At 47.2% G+C, this 17557-nt stretch overlaps 1 protein-coding gene across 5 annotated transcripts; it reads left to right on the top strand.

The window, feature by feature from the left end:
• Positions 1–851: 851 nt before the first annotated feature.
• Positions 852–4526, top strand: LOC131513749 (uncharacterized). 5 transcript variants are annotated; one of them, XR_009262763.1, is made up of 4 exons: positions 852–2014; positions 2314–2338; positions 2608–2669; positions 3112–3595. XR_009262763.1 is itself a non-coding variant. In XM_058732929.1 (4 exons), the coding sequence occupies exons 1-4, from the start codon at positions 2140–2142 to the stop codon at positions 4377–4379; spliced, it is 480 nt and encodes a 159-aa protein (XP_058588912.1). In that variant the 5' UTR covers positions 852–2139; the 3' UTR covers positions 4380–4526. The 5 variants fall into 5 exon arrangements, 3 of the variants coding, with proteins under 3 accessions (XP_058588912.1, XP_058588911.1, XP_058588910.1); XM_058732929.1 differs by adding an exon at positions 4239–4526 and having other exon boundaries at positions 852–2338; positions 3112–3189; XM_058732928.1 differs by adding an exon at positions 4239–4526 and having other exon boundaries at positions 852–2338; positions 3112–3249.
• The last annotated feature ends 13031 nt before the right edge of the window (positions 4527–17557 follow it).

The raw sequence follows: 17557 nt of genomic DNA, 5'->3' as shown, positions 1-17557 counted from the left end.
GAGGGCATGGGTAGGCATAGAAGAGACGGCCATGGAGAGGCTGAGTTAAGCAATATGGCGGAAGGTCGTCGCTGTGGCTCGGTTGGTTGAGCGTCCACCTCTTGATTTCGGCCCAGGTCACAATCTCACAGTCGTGGGATCGAGTCTCACGTTGGGCTCTGCACTGAGCGTGAAGCCTGCTTAAGATTCTCTCTCTCTCTCAAATAAAAACGAAACGGCAGGGAGGAATAAATGGAGAGACTGAAGCCTCAAGAGGCTGTTCTGTCAGAAGACACAAGTTACAAGGGTTACAAGTCCACCCAGTGCTGTCAGTGAGGAGCCCAAGGCAGGTCCTGAACCCACGAACCACGAGATCATGACCTGAGCTGAAACCAAGAGTCAATCACTTAACCGCCTCAGCCACCCAGGCACCTCAGGCCAAAGCTTTAGTACAGTTCTCCCAAGCAGTGGAAGAAAGCCTCGATGGAGTTTGAGTATAATCACCATCTAAGACAAAAGGCAGCCGTTTTTGTCTTTCTCCTTGCTTATCACGAGTGCCTTCTTGCAGAACTTCTAAAACACCACAGATGACTTTTATTCATGTTTGCAGAGTCTCTTTGAAATGGGTTTAGGGGCACCTGGGTGGCGCAGTCGGTTAAGCGTCCGACTTCAGCCAGGTCACGATCTCGCGGTCCGTGAGTTCGAGCCCCGCGTCAGGCTCTGGGCTGATGGCTCAGAGCCTGGAGCCTGTTTCCGCTTCTGTGTCTCCCTCTCTCTCTGCCCCTCCCCCGTTCATGCTTTGTCTCTCTCTGTCCCAAAAATAAATAAAAAACGTTAAAAAAAAAAAAAAGAAAAAAGAAATGGGTTTAAAAACTGCAAGATATTAAAGAGTTAGCCCTATGCCTTTTAAAACCGAAACTGCGTCAGGAGCACCCAAACGACACACATTTAACACACCTGCTCGTGGCTTAAAGAAAAAATTCATTCCAAGCAAACGCTGAACACCCGCTGTTCATAAAGCTTGCACGAACGCTGAGGAGGAGAAAAACCTTGAAGGCGTGAGGACACTATCAGGGAGCGATTCTTCTAGTTGAGAAGAAAATTCCTACATGTTTATGAAACAGATGAATGGTTCTAAGACCAAAAATAATAATCCGTAGGCATATGTGTGTATAGACCTCTATTACACGTATATTACATATATATGTATTCTTACCATTTTTCCTCCCTGATCCTGTTCCTGAATACTTAGATCGTTGTAGGCTGGGTGAGTTGGGCAAGGCTTTTTGAAGTAGGTAAGTTGTTCTTTGTGTTGAAGTGAGTACAGAATTTAGGTTGGCGGGAAGGAAAATAAAGTTCAAGAATGGGGAAGAGCCCATGGGCGAGAAGCACAGGGTACAAGGAACAGAGAGGGAGAAGTGAAGCCAGTTCATGAAGAGCCTTGACTTGCTGGAATAAAGGTTTTAAGTTTGATTTGGTAAGTGTGTAAAAGCTGTAGTGAGGTCTTTCTTCCTCTGTTGATTCGCCCAGCTTTTTATTCATTAACTTGGACATTGACTTATCAGCTCGGCAAATATTTATTAAGCACCTAGGATAGATCAAGCTCTCTCTTACAGGCCTGGAGCGGTGGTTCTCAACCAGGGGCCCTTTTCTCTCCCCCCAGGAGGCAACGGGCAATGTCTGGAGATGTTTTTAATTGTCACACTGGGGATGGGGTGCTACTTGCATTTAGAGAGTGGGGGTCAGGGATGATTCCCACAACAAGGAATTTTCCAGCCCCGGATGTCAATGGTGCTGCTGTTGAGAAACCCTGAGCTAGAAGGTACAAATGTCAGAGATAAAGTCCTTGCCCTTTAGGGTTACCAGGGGGAGGGGATACCGTAAACTAATAATTCCAGCACACTAAGGTCCACAGTGAAAAGAGTACTGGGTTATTTTGAAAGGGCAGGACACTATGCCATCAATTCTGTTTGGGGTTGGAAAGATTTCTGGAAGAAAGTCACATTGGAGATGAACCTTCAAAGATGAGTAGAAGGTTGGTTTCCCGGACGGGAAAGGTGGGTGGGAGGAGGTTGTTCAAAAAGGTGGCCTGTTTGGGACCTAGTGGGTGGCTTGGTGTAATTGGAATTCCAGGTCTGTGGTGGGATGGATTGAGGCCCAATGGTGAGAGATGACATTAGGTTGGGGCATAACACATCCAGGAGGGTGCTATGGGCCCCGCCCACCCCTACCCCAGCCCTACTTGATAAGAAGGTCAATGTCCACAAAGGTCACACAAAGGAACCTAAAAGTAGCTGGGTTCTGGGATTCTGTTCACACCACTCTCGTCTGCAGATTTTATTTCCGCATCTGGGCCCTGGTAAGTGCGTCCTCTGAGCTTTGAGTAAAGGTAATAGCAAAATAGAGCTCTCGCTAATAATTTGCCCTAGAGATGGAAGCTGTCAGATAATCATTCAGAATTTAAAACCTCATTTCAATATTCCTTCAGATGAAGAAAATGGTAAGATAAAAATATAGCAGGGCTTATTAGCACCGCCTTACCCATTTTCCCCCTAAATGGTTAGAACATGCTGCCTTTCCCTGCTCTTTACCTCAGCGTTTCCGTTATTAAAGCTGTCTATTTCTCAGTTCTAAATCCTAGGAGGATTTTCCCCCATGAATTTAACATGACTGACGAAGCCTGCTCCAGGGTAAAACTTTACTGCAAATTATCTAACTCAGATGGGGTCTCATAATAAAGAGACCGAAAAGGAATCACGGCCCTTTTGTGGCTTCAAATGTGGAGTTACCTTTCTCCTTCACCCCCAATTTCATGATTATGCATAATGGAAGTAGGCCGGCTTTATAAAAAGATTACACGTTGGGGCGCCTGGGTGGCGCAGTCGGTTAAGCGTCCGACTTCAGCCAGGTCACGATCTCGCGGTCCGTGAGTTCGAGCCCCGCGTCGGGCTCTGGGCCGATGGCTCGGAGCCTGGAGCCTGTTTCCGATTCTGTGTCTCCCTCTCTCTCTGCGCCTCCCCCGTTCATGCTCTGTCTCTCTCTGTCCCCAAAAAATAAATAAAAAACGTTTAAAAAAAAAAAAAAAAAAAAAAAAGATTACACGCAACAAATGTCCTTTGTGTTCAAAACCAGGGCTCCGCTGCTGCATATGGCCAGGAGAGTGTGCGAGTGAGCGGTACGGGGTGGAGGAGAGCGACAAGGCTACTATTTGTAAGCTTCTTCAAGAGCCGTTCCTACACGTGTGGAACGATGCTCACGCGCGCTGGGCGGGTACGGCCCTTAGAGTCAAGGCAGCACCTTCCGGAATGGTACTCAGGTTATCTATTTGAGTGCAGCTCCCTACCGTGTCTGACCATGGCCTTCCTGGGTTTTAGGTATTTTATAAGCTCTACCAAAGCAAGTGTAACCTCCACAAATGAACCAGTTACACTGGAAAAGGAAACTGGAGGCAGAATTATAAACCTCAGTGCCTCCTCTTTCCCCTCTTTGTAGGAGAACGTGTAGGGTGTCCGTACGTAAGGTATAAAACGTAGTATCTAGTCTGGGGGAGCCATGACCTCCCCTCCCCTGGGTTTGGTTCCAGACCACCTCACAATAAATGGAATATCACAATCAAGTGAGTCAGATGAATGTTTTGGTTTCCCACATAGAAGTTCTATTAACACCCTACTGTGGTCTATTAAGTGTACAATAGCACATGTCTAAGAAAAAAAACAACGTACCTACCTTCATTTTAACACACCACTAGGGGCGCCTGGGTGGCTCAGGTTCCAACTCTTGATCTCACCGTTCCCAAGCTCGAGCCCGGAGTTGGGCCCTGCACAGGCAGCATGGAGCCTGCTTGGAATTCTCTCTCTCCCTCTCTCTGTCTGCCCCTTCCCCACTTGCTCTCATGCTCTCTCAAAATATATAAACACTAAAAAAAAAAATTACCACTAAAATTTGCTAGCTATTATCTGAGCTTTTGGCGAGATGCAGTCTTTTTGCTGGTGGTGGGTCTGGACTTCACATTGATGGCTGCTGACAGCTGGGGTGGCTGTGGCCATTTCTTAATATAGCTGTGAAGTTTGCCATGTCGATTCTTTTTTTCAGTAGTGATTTCTCTGTAGCATGCGATGCTATTTGATAGCATTTGACCCACAAGTAGAACTTGGTTCAGAATTGGACTCCATCCCTGCTTTCAAACCCTGACGCCGCTTTCTCAACTACATTTATATAATATTCTAAACCTTTTGTTACCATTTCAACCGTCTTCACAGCATCGTCACCAGGAGTCGCTCCATCTCCAGAAGCCACTTTCTTTGCTCATCCCTAACACACACTTCCTCATCTGTTCGAGTTTTATTATGAGATTGCAGCCATTCAAACATAAGAATGATGAGAAGTTGGAAATATTGTGAGACTTGCCAGAATGTGACGGAGACAAAGTGAGCAAATGCTGTGGGCAAGTGATGTCAATGGACTGGTTGCCACAAACGTTCCATTTGTAAAAAACGCGATACCTGTGATGCGCAATAAAGCAAAGCAAAAAAACCCAAAAAACCAAAACAAAACGTTCCATTTGTAAAAAACGCGATACCTGTGATGCGCAATAAAGCAAAGCAAAAAAACCCAAAAAACCAAAACAAAACGAGGTATGCCTGTAACTGATTCTAGAAAGCCTTTCCTGTCTCCATATCACCGTGATGTTTGAAAGCTCTTTTCCTTTGGAGAAGAAGCCGAGCCTCCCGACAGCTTTCTAATATTTACAGACAGAACTTGAGAATCTTCGGTAGGGTCCCGCTCAGCACGCACAAGGGGAATAAAGGCCCAACACTAGATGCTAGGCAGTTCCCCTACCCTTCCAGGAATCGGCCTTTTCCATCCCCACCCCATACCTGTGAAGCAGGTGCTCTTTGGGACCTTCTTTATAAATAAGGACCAGAAAGATGAAGCGACTTCTCAAAGCCACGGAGCCAGGAAAAGGGAAAACCAGGAGTGTAATTGTGAGGCTGTGATTTATCATAAGAAATATATATATGGTCTTCGTCCTGTTTCTCCTAAAGCCCTTGGAATTTCCTGAGAGATGAGACTGACCAGGGTGTCTTTTGTCATGTTAATGTCGACCTTTGGAAAGCACCTAAGAATGGGGGGCTGGTTGCCAGGTGACCCAAGCTTGTGATTCCTACACCCTGAACTCCGAGGGTGGGAGGGGGTGGAAAAAGAGTAGGACCAGAGGGTGAATCAATCACCAATAGCCAATGAGTTAATCAATGATGCCTATTATAATGAAGTCTCTATAGAATCCCAGAAGGACAGGGTTCACAGAGCTGCTGGGCTGGTGAAAACAGGCAGACGTGGGGAGCATGGTGTGCTTGGGAGGGCTTGGAGGCTCTGCATCCTTCCCCACACCTTGCCCTAAGCATCTGAGTTCTATCCTTTTATAATAAACCACTAATCTAGTAAGTAGAATGTTCCTCTGAGTTCTGTGAGCTGCTGTAGCAAATTAAACCTGAAGAAGGAGTTACAGGAACCACTGGTTTACAGCCAGTCACGCAGAAGCACAGTCACAGCCTGGGCTCGCAATTGGCATCCCTGATTGGAGGGGGTCGTTGGAACCGCCAGTTTGTAGCTGGCCTTCAGAAGCACAGGGAACAGCCTGGGCTCATGACTGGCGTCTGAAGGGGTGGGTGAGGGTCTTCTTGCAGGACTGAACCCTCAACCTGTGGGATCTGAGGTTGTCCCCAGGTGGTTAAGTGTCAGAATTGACTTGAATTCCTGGTGTTTTGTGGGAAGCACCCTCCTGCTCAACACCCACATTGGAATTGGTGCCGGAACCAATTTGCAAATGCAGGCCACTGGACTGCTTAAGCCCCACCCAACGCTGTTTCAAAATGACACATGGCCTCGGATGGTTTCACACGGAACATCTGAAGGCACAGAATGGCCATAAACTGTTCAGCTTGTTTCGGTTGGCTTTGTTTTTTTTTAAGGAGTGTAACTAACAGCCCCCGTTTTCTCCACCCCCGTGAGCTGGAAGGTCTAGTTCTTGAGTGTGATCTTCCTCATTTCTGTCTGGTTCTCACACTTTCCCTTTGAAGCAGCCCAGTGCCGCCCGGGGAAGCAATTTCACAGCCATGTTTTTTAGCAACTCCTGTGTTTTTGTAGGGGGAAGAAAATCCTTCGACAGTGAGAAGGCGTACAGGTAGAGCCAAATGGGATTAGGATTCTGGGATTTCCAGCCCTGTGTTTCTGAAAGCGTCCTGAAAACAACTGAAGGATTTAAGCCTTGGCAAGCCTTTGCACTTTCAAAGTATCAGTGCTAATACCCATTTCTTTGCCAGCCCTCTTCAACTGGCTTCAAATTTCCACCACTAATCCCTGGGGAGAGAACCAGAGCATGGTATGGTAGGGCCTTTGAGTCAGAGGGGGAACCGTACGTGCATCACAAGCTCTTTCTGCAACCACAGTGAACCGCCCCCCACCAAGGGTACCCCCTGTTCCCGTCCCACACCCCCTGGGAAAAAGGCCAAGTTACTAGAGCCAACTCCACAAAACATTCCTGAGAAATGGACACTTCACTCAAGACTTGAAGGAAAGTTGGGGAAAGAGTACATCATACTTACAGCGTGGCCCAAATGTCTAAAATTGCCCACGGAGGCATCTCTGTTCTTCCTTTCCAGACATTATAAACACCCACAAAGAGAGGAGAAAAGACAATGAGCCTCAATAAATACAGGGAAGGAAAGGGGCGCCTGGGTGGCTCAGTCAGTTAAGTGTCCGACTCTTGGTTTCGGCTCCGGTCATGATCTCAGGGTTTGTGAGTTCAAGTCCCATGTGGGGCTCTGCACTGACAGTGCAGAGTCTGCTTGGGATTTCTCTCTCTCTCTCTCTCTGCCCCTCCCCAGCTTGCTCTCTCTCTCTCTCTCTCTCTCTCAAAAAAACAAGCATTTTTTTTTCATAAGGAAAGGAAAATGGGGAAGAAGAGAAAGCACAAGGGAATAGAAGACATTTTTCTTTAAATTCAGATGAACCAAATACCTTTGTTGGCTGAGTCAGCAAGAGGGGAGTAAGTGGGGGGATAATAATTAAATGATTTTGTGAAATGGAAGTATTGGCTTCTTCTCTGTGGCGCTCTCTATTATAAATCATGATGGCAAATTGCAATGTCAGGGGAGTGCAGATGGCAGAATTCATTCCTTTCTGTAGTTCTCTGACCATCTGTAGGCAATTTGTCCAGAGAAGACACAAGCCGCACCTCTCAACGCGAGCGTCCACTGACGCTTGGTGCAAGAAATCCCTACGAGTTGCCAGTAGATCTCAAGCGTTGCAGCTCCCAGGTTGCTCAGCCACAGTGTAAAAGAAGAAGCTGTGAATCTGCCTGGCCTGGCCCCAGTTTACTGCCCTTGCCCTTGAATATCCGTGGCTGGGGAATGAAAGATCACGTTTGCATATAAATGTCCACTTTTGTCCTGAATCCTCTGAGTAATAAGACCTGTTGTGCCACCTGTTGTTTAAGGGAAACCAAAGACTTTTCCTGTCTCGATGCCACTAGCGGTCAGCCACCAGGGCCAGCACCCCCCCAGGTGTGTCCCTGTACCCTGAGGAGACATCCCGCTGGCACACCATCATCTGTAAACACGTCTGCTGAGGGCACTGCCTGCATAAAACACTCAGTACACCGCCCCCCCCCCCCCCCCGCCCACTGCATGCAGAGCTCAACCCACAGCCCTTTGCTATCAAAACCGCCCATCACTTGGCCTGTCTATACCTTTCCAGACTGTTCCTGTCCTACCTGTTATCCCAGCCCACTGTTGAGACTGGAGCAAGCCGTTCAGTGCCCCTGAATGTGCTTACACCCCCTCTTTCCTCACTCCTGGACCTCTAATGTCTCCTAATGCCCAAGGAACTTCGTGTCCCCACAGTGTGGCCGGTCCGTTCACCTGGCCTCACTTCTCTCCAGGGCCAGATTAATGCTCACCACTTGTTTTCCACGAATCTCTCCTCCTCTGTTAAAAAGAATTTCTTCTCGGGGCGCCTGGGTGGCTCAATCAGTTAAGTGTCCGACTCTTGATTTCAGCTCAGGTCATGATCCCAGGGCCATGAGATTGAGCCCTGTGTCAGACTCTACACCGGGCATGGAGCCTGCTTACGGTTCTCTCTCCCTCTCGGGGCGCCTGGGTGGCTCAGTCGGTTGAGGGGCCGACTCGGTTTTAGCTCTCGTGATCTCACGGTTTGTGACCTTGAGTCCTGTGTTCGGTCGGCTCTGTGCTGACAGCCTAGAGCCTGCTTGGATCTCTCTCTCTCCCCCTCTCTCTGTCCCTCTCCCACTCACGCTCTCTCTCTCAAAATAAATAAACTTAAAAATAATACTCTGTCCCTCTCTCTCTGCCCTTCCCCTGCTCATACTTGCACTCCCACTCTCTCTCTCTCTCTCTCTCTCTCTCAAAAAAAAAAAAAAAAAAAAAATTCTTCTCCCATAGTAAACCCAGAGCACTTTGGACCGACAAACAGCACCAGAAAGGTTTCGTCCTTTAATACACATGCCTAGATCACAAGAGCCGCTCTGTTGTACCCTTATGTAGCACACCGCACATTTGCTTATTTACTTTTTTATCGTCTGTCTCCCCCACCAGAAAGTACAGACATTTTGTCTCATCTCTTTACTGCTGTATCTCCAATGCCTAGGACAGTGCCTAGCAGATAGTAAGTGTTCCATCAGCATTTGGTGACTGAACGCGTGAATGACTCACGGGAGCCCTGCGGTCCCAGTCTGTCCTCATCTCTCCGTTGCCCGGGAGGGGCCGGCACAGGGCTTTGCCCACGCTTCTTGGATCACACCGGATTGAAGAGCCAGCCGACTGCACCTGGCCGTGAACATCTCCTCGGCTTGTAAGAGGGGACGTGGGTTTAACCACAAGTACAAAGCTGGGGTGCAGCGAGGCGGGCAGGTGCAATGGAGGGTGAGGCTTCTGCAGGAAAACTTGGGGTTCATGGGGAGCCCTGACCGCCAGCTCTCACCGGGAAGGGGAAGCCAGTCACGCGAAGAACCCCCTCATGTAAGAGAACCTAGGAAGAAGGTACTGGACAACATTTTCCTTGCTCGTTCACTTCGATCAGCTCCCTCAGAGACGGTGGCAAGGCGGCCAGACCCAGCACCCATGTGCTGTCAGGCCAGTGGCTGTGCTCCCACGCCCACGGAACCCAGAAAGAAAGAGAAACCTGGTTTCCGGCCACGAGGCTCCTCTCCGGCATGGGCCATCACGTCGCCTCTCCGAGGATCTTCAGGATTATCGCTTAGGAACGCTCAGCCTCACAGGCCTGACTCCTGGCCCACGCTCCCAATTTGGAAGGCTGATCCTCCTGATGGAGCAAAAGTACAGCCATTCCCCCCACCTCGGAGCGAGGGCCACGGAAGAGCCAAGCAATTTCACCTCCACCGCTGCCTGGCTGCTTGTGTCCAATTCAGCCACTTGATCCGGAGAAGACAGACCTTTCCCCCTACACACTTGCAACTTTCAGTGTGGTTACATCATCGTCTCCTGCCACACCTCAGGTAGCGTGGGGGGCCCCCTCCTTTCTTCCTGAGGAATCCAGCAAAAATATATTCAAATAGAGAGCATGTTTATAAGAATCACCAACATCACTTCCAACAGAATTGTCCTATTTAAACGTATATATTTACTATCTATTTATGTATGTCAACTCCCTTCTAGTTACAGGGCTATTTAAATTATCCCTGAGGTGCTCTTCCTCCCCTCCTACTCTTTTTCTCTTTTTTCTTCTTCTCCCTCTTCCTCTTCCCCCTCCACACCCCCTCTCCCTCCCCACCCCCGTCCTCCTCCTCCTCCTCGTCTGCAGTTATTCTGCAAAGATTAAATGAGATAACACTCGTACGGCACTTAGCACAGCACCTAGAATATAATATTCTGTCCATGCCCAGTGAATAAATTCATAAACTGACATCTATCCTCCAAACCATTGGTCTAGACCTGCTGCATTTCTGAGGCAGTGGGTCTTCTTCTTCTCTTCTTCTTCTTCTTCTTCTTCTTCTTCTTCTTCTTCTTTTAATGTTTATTGATTTATTTTGAGAGACACAAGGAGGGGCAGAGAGAGAGAGGGAGAGAGAACCCCAAGCCTGACCCGGGGCTTGAACTCCAGAACCGTGAGATCACCACCTGAGCCAAAATCGAGAGTCGGGTGCTTAACCGACTGAAACACCCAGGCGCCCCGTCATGCTTCAAGGACTTGTACATTGCCTGTTATGATTTTCCTGCACATTCCTGTGATTCTCCAATCGACGTAAGTAAAGCATCATGAGGCAGGAGAGATGTCTGCTACTTTTCCCGAAAGCACTCTACGGGCAAGCACCGGTCCCCGGCGGCAAAGACAAGCGCTTGGAGCCCAGCTCCCTGGGAGAAAGCGATCCGGGATAGATGACAGTGGCTGTAGCCAGAGCTGGGCTCATTCCTGGGACTCTAAACAGTGTGAGTATTGTTGCACAAGGCTGAAAAGCTGCTCTCGCCAGGCAGTCTTGGTGTGTCAATTTTAGCTACTGTGTTTGCTGTCGTACTGTAATCAGGTGATCTTACAATTGTATTTACTGTGTTCGAACTCATCACAGAGGCCGCGCCTGTCTCCTAAAACAGTTGGTCACGATCATCTGCCTGCCGTGATAAAGATCAAAAAGCAAACCCCAGCTAGCCCCGTGCCATCTGAGGCCAGCTCGTCCTCTCTGGAACACCGCCCCCCTGCAGACTCCGCTTTCCTCTTTGGACTGGAAGCAGGTCCTGAATCTGCAGAGATGACTCAGATGACCCCAGCTGGCTAGCGGAGGGGTGACAAGAAGGAGGGATAAAACAAATCCAGGGTTGTGAGTCCTGGGGAGCAAAGTGAGCCATCAGCTCAACCCCGGGGCAGCAATCAGAAATGGCTCTTTGGGTGACATACACAGTCACAAGGACGAGATCAGCTATGGGTCCAGAGCGGGGGTCCCTCCCTGGTGCAAGCCCCCCAGACCAGCTGTGAACCTCCCTCGGCACATCGCCTGGTTGCCCTCCTGGAAGGAGGTTCAGAGAAGGGGAAGGCTGTGAGAACCTTGAGTCTCTCCTGCTTGTTTATACCACAAGAGTAAGTCCATGCTGGCGGATCATAAACCTACCTCCTGCTTTCTAGGTCTTGATGGTAGAGCTGGTGGTTACACATCTCTCTACACCTGCCAAAGCCCACAGAACCGCACACCCTAGAGAGTGACTGCTATCATGTGTGAGATAAGAGAGAGGGAGCATGGCACGCACCAGCGTTGCCTAGACAACGCCTTTCTCCCACACCCACCTGGCTTCGTTACTAACAAAATCCTGATTTTATGCAGGCATCTATTTGGTTTGGGGGAGACTGGACCCTCCTTGCCTCTTAAAGATACATCTTGATTACTCTAAACCAATTGGTAAGCCAATTCCTCTTGTCACTGATTGGCTAAGAATGGCATTTCAAAAAATGTTGTTAATGTCTATTTACTTTTGACAGAGAGAGAGAGACAGAGTGCGAGCGGGGGAGGGGCAGAGAGAGAGAGAGAGAGAGACCCAGAAGCCGAAGCAGGCTCCAGGCTCTGAGCGGTCAGCACAGAGCCCGACGTGGGGCTCGAACTCATGAGCCGTGAGATCATGACCCGAGCCAAGGTCGGACGCTTAACCCGAGCCGAAGTTGGACTGAGCCACCCCGGGGGCCCCGGCTAAGAATGGCATTTGACAGAATTCTTGGTAATCCAAAATGGGAAGGTCTGGAAGTTTCTGCCCAGATTCTGTTTCCTCTTTAAGTAGGGGCTGAAGGGATAGTCATGTGCCTTTTGGTACTTACTGTCCTTTTCTGGCTTTTGACATGGTGGAAAGATGTGATGCTCCGAGCAGCTACAGCAATTTCGTGACAATCGGGGGAGCAGGACATACAGAGAGATTGGCAGACCACACGGGTGGAAAGAATCTAGGTCAGCCTGACAGCACCGGGCAGCTGAGCTCACTGATCCCTGAGACCGGCCTCGCCTTACCACCTCCAGACTTACTGTCACCGGTGGTGATCCGTTTTTTTCTTATTCTTGAAGCTGCTTTATTTGGTTTTCCCATTCCTACAGCCCAACGCATCATGATTAACACCCTGGTCCCATGCTGTGAGAAATGGCTCAGGCCTCTTCCTGTAAGAGTGTATCCAACAACCAACACATGGAACACAGGGCAGGAACCTGTTAAACCATTGCCAAGATAGACTGTGTTTGTTTCGCTGTAGACACGGTCTCTCACTTACAAGTTGGCTTTTGCTACCTGTGGAACCACTGGTACCTCATTCAGCCCATAATAAATGCTAGAAACTTCAGCCAACAATACCTTTAAAGCTGAGAATTTTATCTTGGTTTCTACTTAGACAATTTGTTGTGATCTTCTGACAAATGTCCTTTTTCTCCTCTTTTTTTTTTGGCCTCTTTCCTGTTGGATGCGGACCACCCTATGTTAGTTCCTTTTGTGAGGCGGCTCTCAGCGGGCCCTTCGGATTCCGCCTTTGTGTTGTGTTCACCTGTCTGGAGCTTCGTCTTTCTTTGGTATTTGTTTTCATCTGAAAACTCTATATTCTTCCTTTCCTTCTTGGCTTGACCTTACATGAAACCAAGGTTGTTCACCGAAAGCTGTGTTTAAGAATAAGTGTTAAGAAAGGGCGCCTGGGTGGCTCCCTCAGTTAAGCGTCTGTTGGGCTCCGGTCGTGACCTTGAAGTTCGTGAGTTCCAGCCCTGTATTGGGATTTCTGCTGTCGGTGCGGGGCCCTCTAGGATCCTCTGTTCCCCTCAGACCCGGCTTCACATCCTCTCTCTCCCTCTCTCTGCACCTCCTCCGCTCTCGCGTATGTGCTCTCTCTCTCAAAAATAAACATTTTTTTTGAAAAAGAATAAATGTTAAAAAAAATAATCTTTACATTTTTTTTTACCTTTAAAAAAGCCCTTTCATTCATTGCCTGATCATTTCATTTTTATTTTTCATGGTTTTCTCTTGACTGAAAACGTTTCTTATCTAGGGTCATTGGAAATCTCTTTATTGCCATTGAACTTATTTCAGATTAGACATCTTTGTCCTCAGATTTGATTGTCTCCTTATTAATCTGGCAAGACAGGCTCCTCCCCTGGCCTTCCTTCCTAACTGTAAGATGAACAATTATCTGCCACTCGCGTCCTGCAGGCAATGTGCCAAGCGGGCAGTACATCAAGCAGCCACCGTTTTGCAGAACCGGACCTTTTCCCTAATCTCTCCCCCAAAGGTCTCCTGTAATAATTTGTTGCGTAGATCCTTCATAATTGAAATTGTTTTGAATTAAATCAAATTGGATTTTTATAGTCACGACGAGATAGCAGGTGACATGGGGCTGTTTTGGAACACACGGATAAAGGACATCAACGCTAGCCACACCTTGAGACCCCAAGAGCTATACTCAAGCAACCTGGGACGGTCAAGGGCTGAACGTTTATTATGTGGGTCACCTAGTTCTAGTTCACTGCCTCACCCTTGTCTTGCTGACACCACTGGTGCTTTTCATTCCAATATCTGAAATGTCATTGTAAAATATCTAGCCGGCATAAATTAATTAGTTAAACGCCAGGCGTTTGACCCTAATGAGTAAAGGTTTGGCGATGTTGAAAAGATTTGCAATATCCAGTGTCTTCTTAGCCTTCCTGGGGCAGGAGGGAGGATGGAATTTGTAGGGAAATTCTCACAAGGTCCGCTCAGTTTATTATTACCTTTTAAATTGTTTGATATTTATTTATTTTTGAGAGACAGAACATGAGGGGGGAGGGGCAGAGAGCGAGGGAGTCACAGAATCCGAAGCGGGCTCCAGGCTCCGAGCTGTCGGCACAGAGCCTGATGCAGGGCTCGAACTCAGGGACCGTGAGATCACAGCCTCAGCTGAAGTCGGGCTCTCAACCAACTGAGCCACCCAGGTGCCCCTGTTAATAATTAGTTTTTGACTGCAGTATGAGAACATTATAACACTTTGTGAAAGCCATTGGCACTTTATAATATTAATATATGATGATTATATTATAATAATATGTTTTTAGAACTTTATAATGTTTAATAACATTACAAAATGTTATTATGGGAACACGTGTTCTACAGAATGCACGTCAGAAATCCTTCTAGCTGTGATTTGACTTTTCCAACCGTTCACTTTTTTTTTTCTTACTTTCAGCAAGCCAGGTGGTCAATACTCCTTTGTAATGAATTTGTCACTTGGATCGCTTTGTTTTGTAAATTCTTTAAAGAGGAATTGGTAGGATCCTAGCATTTCTATGAATCAGGGAACACGATTCAGGCATGTTGACAACGTATAAAATAACTGAAGATCTGTCTTGCGTCGGGTTTTGGATTGTCCACAGCTTAAACCGGAGAGGCGTCTAAAGGGATGCTGGTCTAGTCAATCTCTCCTCTTTTGTTTTAAGGAGTGAAACGTTCAGGGTGGTCAGGAGAGAAATACGTAAGGGAATAAATACCACCACCTCTCACGGCAGGTGGGCCTGACCAGGAAAAACAAGCATTAAAATGCTCCGTCAGGGCAAAGGGGACACAGAGAACAGGGCAAAGGGGACACAGAGAACAGTCTCGATAGTTCCAGACCTCTGGTGCTTGGTTCACCTCGGGGAACTTCACGGACAGAAGATGCAGGTTCTCACAACGGTGAGGGCTGCCTGGTTAAGAGTCAGGTCTCGTGATCTCGTGCTTAGCAATTCCTGTTTTAAAACGGAAGACCCAGACGCCAATGTGATCCTGTCTTCAGGCTCGAAGAGAAGTAAAATGCTAGTTTAATCTAATACATAAGTAAAAGGAAGAAAATCCTCTCCAGAGAGTAGAGATGTTCATGGCTCCATTGTACTTCCCGACTGTAAATGTGTGAAAGAAACTTCCAGGGGAAAAGCCTGCCCCAGAGTAGCCTTTTAAAAATGTTAAACCACTCTACTTTGGAAACCCAGATAAAAGGCTCTGTACCCCAAGCTATTTCTCTGTTCCTTTTTCCTGAGCTAAACCCCCTGGGTAATAGTTTCTTCCGTCCGCTTTGTCCAACAGAACGTTTCATGTGGCTACTGCCTCGTCACGGTAATCAGAAGGGCACGGAGTCAAATTTGGCCTTTGGAAAACAACCCGGATGATGACTGCCTGTAATTGCATAAATGTTTAAATCACAACTGGACTTTAATTTACTCTAAGGGAAGTGAAACTTAGCACACCCTTTTAAGTCGGCTTCTTTTTGAAGTGTTTATTTGAAAAGCATATTAATACTGAAGAATAATTAAGAATAATTAATAACAGAAAATAATGAGCGATGTGACTTCTTTAACCCTGCTCTCCTTTCTCAAGTAAATTCCTGGTATATGGCTCTCCAGAGACGGATAGAACAAAGCCGGCTGCCGTGAAAGTATCTGGTGACTTTTTTTCCTCCTTAAACTGCCTTGGATTCAGAGCGAGGCCACAGTTTTCATGGCCTCAGGGTCCACACGCCAGTGTCCATGGAGAATCTTTCCTCCTGAGTCTAGATTCCTTGGCCAAAGCCTGAAGTCCCAGCTCACCTTTCTAGCCTTCATGATAAATCCCTTCCTCCCCATCCCCCCACAGTCCCCAGGTTTATCTCCAATCCCGTTTATCAAAATAAAAAAGTGCGCTTGGTCTTACCACTTGACGCAAAATGTTTTAACTATGTGCTTTGCACTGCCTCCAGGAATAGAACCTCTGCACACTTTACCAGATCTTACTTTGAAGTGCTCTCTGGAGTTAGCCAAGCAAATGCGGAAAGTCTAAATAAACCGGGATTCAAGAACTTGAGCCAGTCAATGACTGGGTGACCCTCAGGGCTAGAATTTGCCTGACCCAAGGGAGAAGGGGGCTCCGAGGGATAGGCTTTTAGGTCAAGGCAGGGGGAGGTTGCTGACCACCATTGGGGGGGGGGGGCGGTTGGAAAGGAGTATCTTAGGCACCCACTGAAGGAGAGGAGGAAACCCTTAACTCCTGAGGTAGCACTTCCTCGTATTTATTGGTTTATTGGCCATGTGGAGGGCCCCTGCACATTCTGGGGAGGCTCAGAGTCTGGAAAGATGTGCAGTGGGGTGCAGGGGTGCGGGAGGACCCCATTCCCCACTCACCACCTCCCTGTCTTTTCCCATCCACTTCTCACTGTTACAAAATCACACTCTGTTCTAACCTTTGGTCTTCTGGACCTCCTTCTTCCAGCATGGAGAATCTGGAATCCCCAAATGGCAAGAACGCTAGAATTCAAATATAATATAATTATTCATTTGCTTTATCCCAGAAAACACACACAACCAGTTCAGAATAATCATGCCGACACAGTCCCCAACAATATGACTCTTGCAAACAGTTTAAGATACTTTGTTTGTTGGCATGTTTGTTTGTGGGCTTTGGAAGATCTTATTTTTCTTAGCGTGTATTTCACTAGGGACGTACTATCAAACTCTCGTGTGCAAAATTCCTAAGAATAATTTCCACTGTGTAATTTTGCCACCATATGAATGGATATACATTCGTGCTTATTTTTTTTTTTTATTTCAATTCTTAGGGATTGTTACTTTCAATTTAAAAGTTTTCAATTACTTTCAGATTTTGCAATTATGTAAAATACTTACAGGGTTCCGAAGTCTGTTGTTTTCGGAGAAATCTAGCGTCTATCTTTCCATCCCTTCCCTAGTAAAAATGCCATGATGTTTTTAATGTTTCACCCTCCATTTTGTGTTTGTGTTTAAATATCAACAGATGATGTGTGCACGCGTCCGTGTGTGGATGTGTGTCCTAGTTCTTAGCTAAACAATATCAGACCCTACATCATTCGTCCATCTGGATTTTCTCACCTAAAATGCATCCTGGAGATTACTCCCTACTGTAGAGGATTACTCCTCTCCTGCATAGAGAGGTGTACTTCTGTACTTTGTAAAGCTGCACAGTACTCTGTTACGTGGGCACGCCCTGGCTTATTCAACCACATTCCTAATGATCAACCTTTGGTTTCTTTCCAGTCTTTAGCTATTGAAAGTAGCCCAGCAATGACAAGCCTGTCCGTATGTCTTTTTATGTTTTCTGGGTAATCTTTGGCCGGGGGTGGGGAGGTGGGAGGGGGCTCTGTGCAATTGCCAGGTCAAAGAGTGAATGTGCATGTCATTTTGCCAGACATTACCAATTTCCCCTCTATATGGGTTCTCTCTCTCTATTTTTTACATCTAATCTTCCAGACTCTGCATGCTTCCCCACAACATTACCGATATAGTATGTTGTTAGATTTTTGATTTTTGCTAATCTTTTAGGGAACAAGGGATCCCAGCCGACTTGTGATATGCATTCCTCTTTTGGGTAAGTTTGGGCAGCATTTCACACAATTAAAAGCCATTTCATTTCTTTTTCAATGAATTCTCTATTTCTCTAGTACTTTTGCCCATAGCAGGTTGTCCAGGATAATCACGATGATGGAAACATTCTACACCTGCGTTATCTAATTCAGGAGCCACGAATCTCAGAGTTCGAGTCCCGCATCGGGCTCTGAGCTGACAATGTGGAACCTGCTT

This window comes from Neofelis nebulosa, chromosome 6 (genome assembly GCF_028018385.1).
Source record: "Neofelis nebulosa isolate mNeoNeb1 chromosome 6, mNeoNeb1.pri, whole genome shotgun sequence".
NCBI classification, from domain to species: domain Eukaryota; kingdom Metazoa; phylum Chordata; class Mammalia; order Carnivora; family Felidae; genus Neofelis; species Neofelis nebulosa.
The sequence above is the reverse complement of the archived record's forward strand: the minus strand, read 5'-3'. Positions and strand labels throughout refer to the sequence as shown.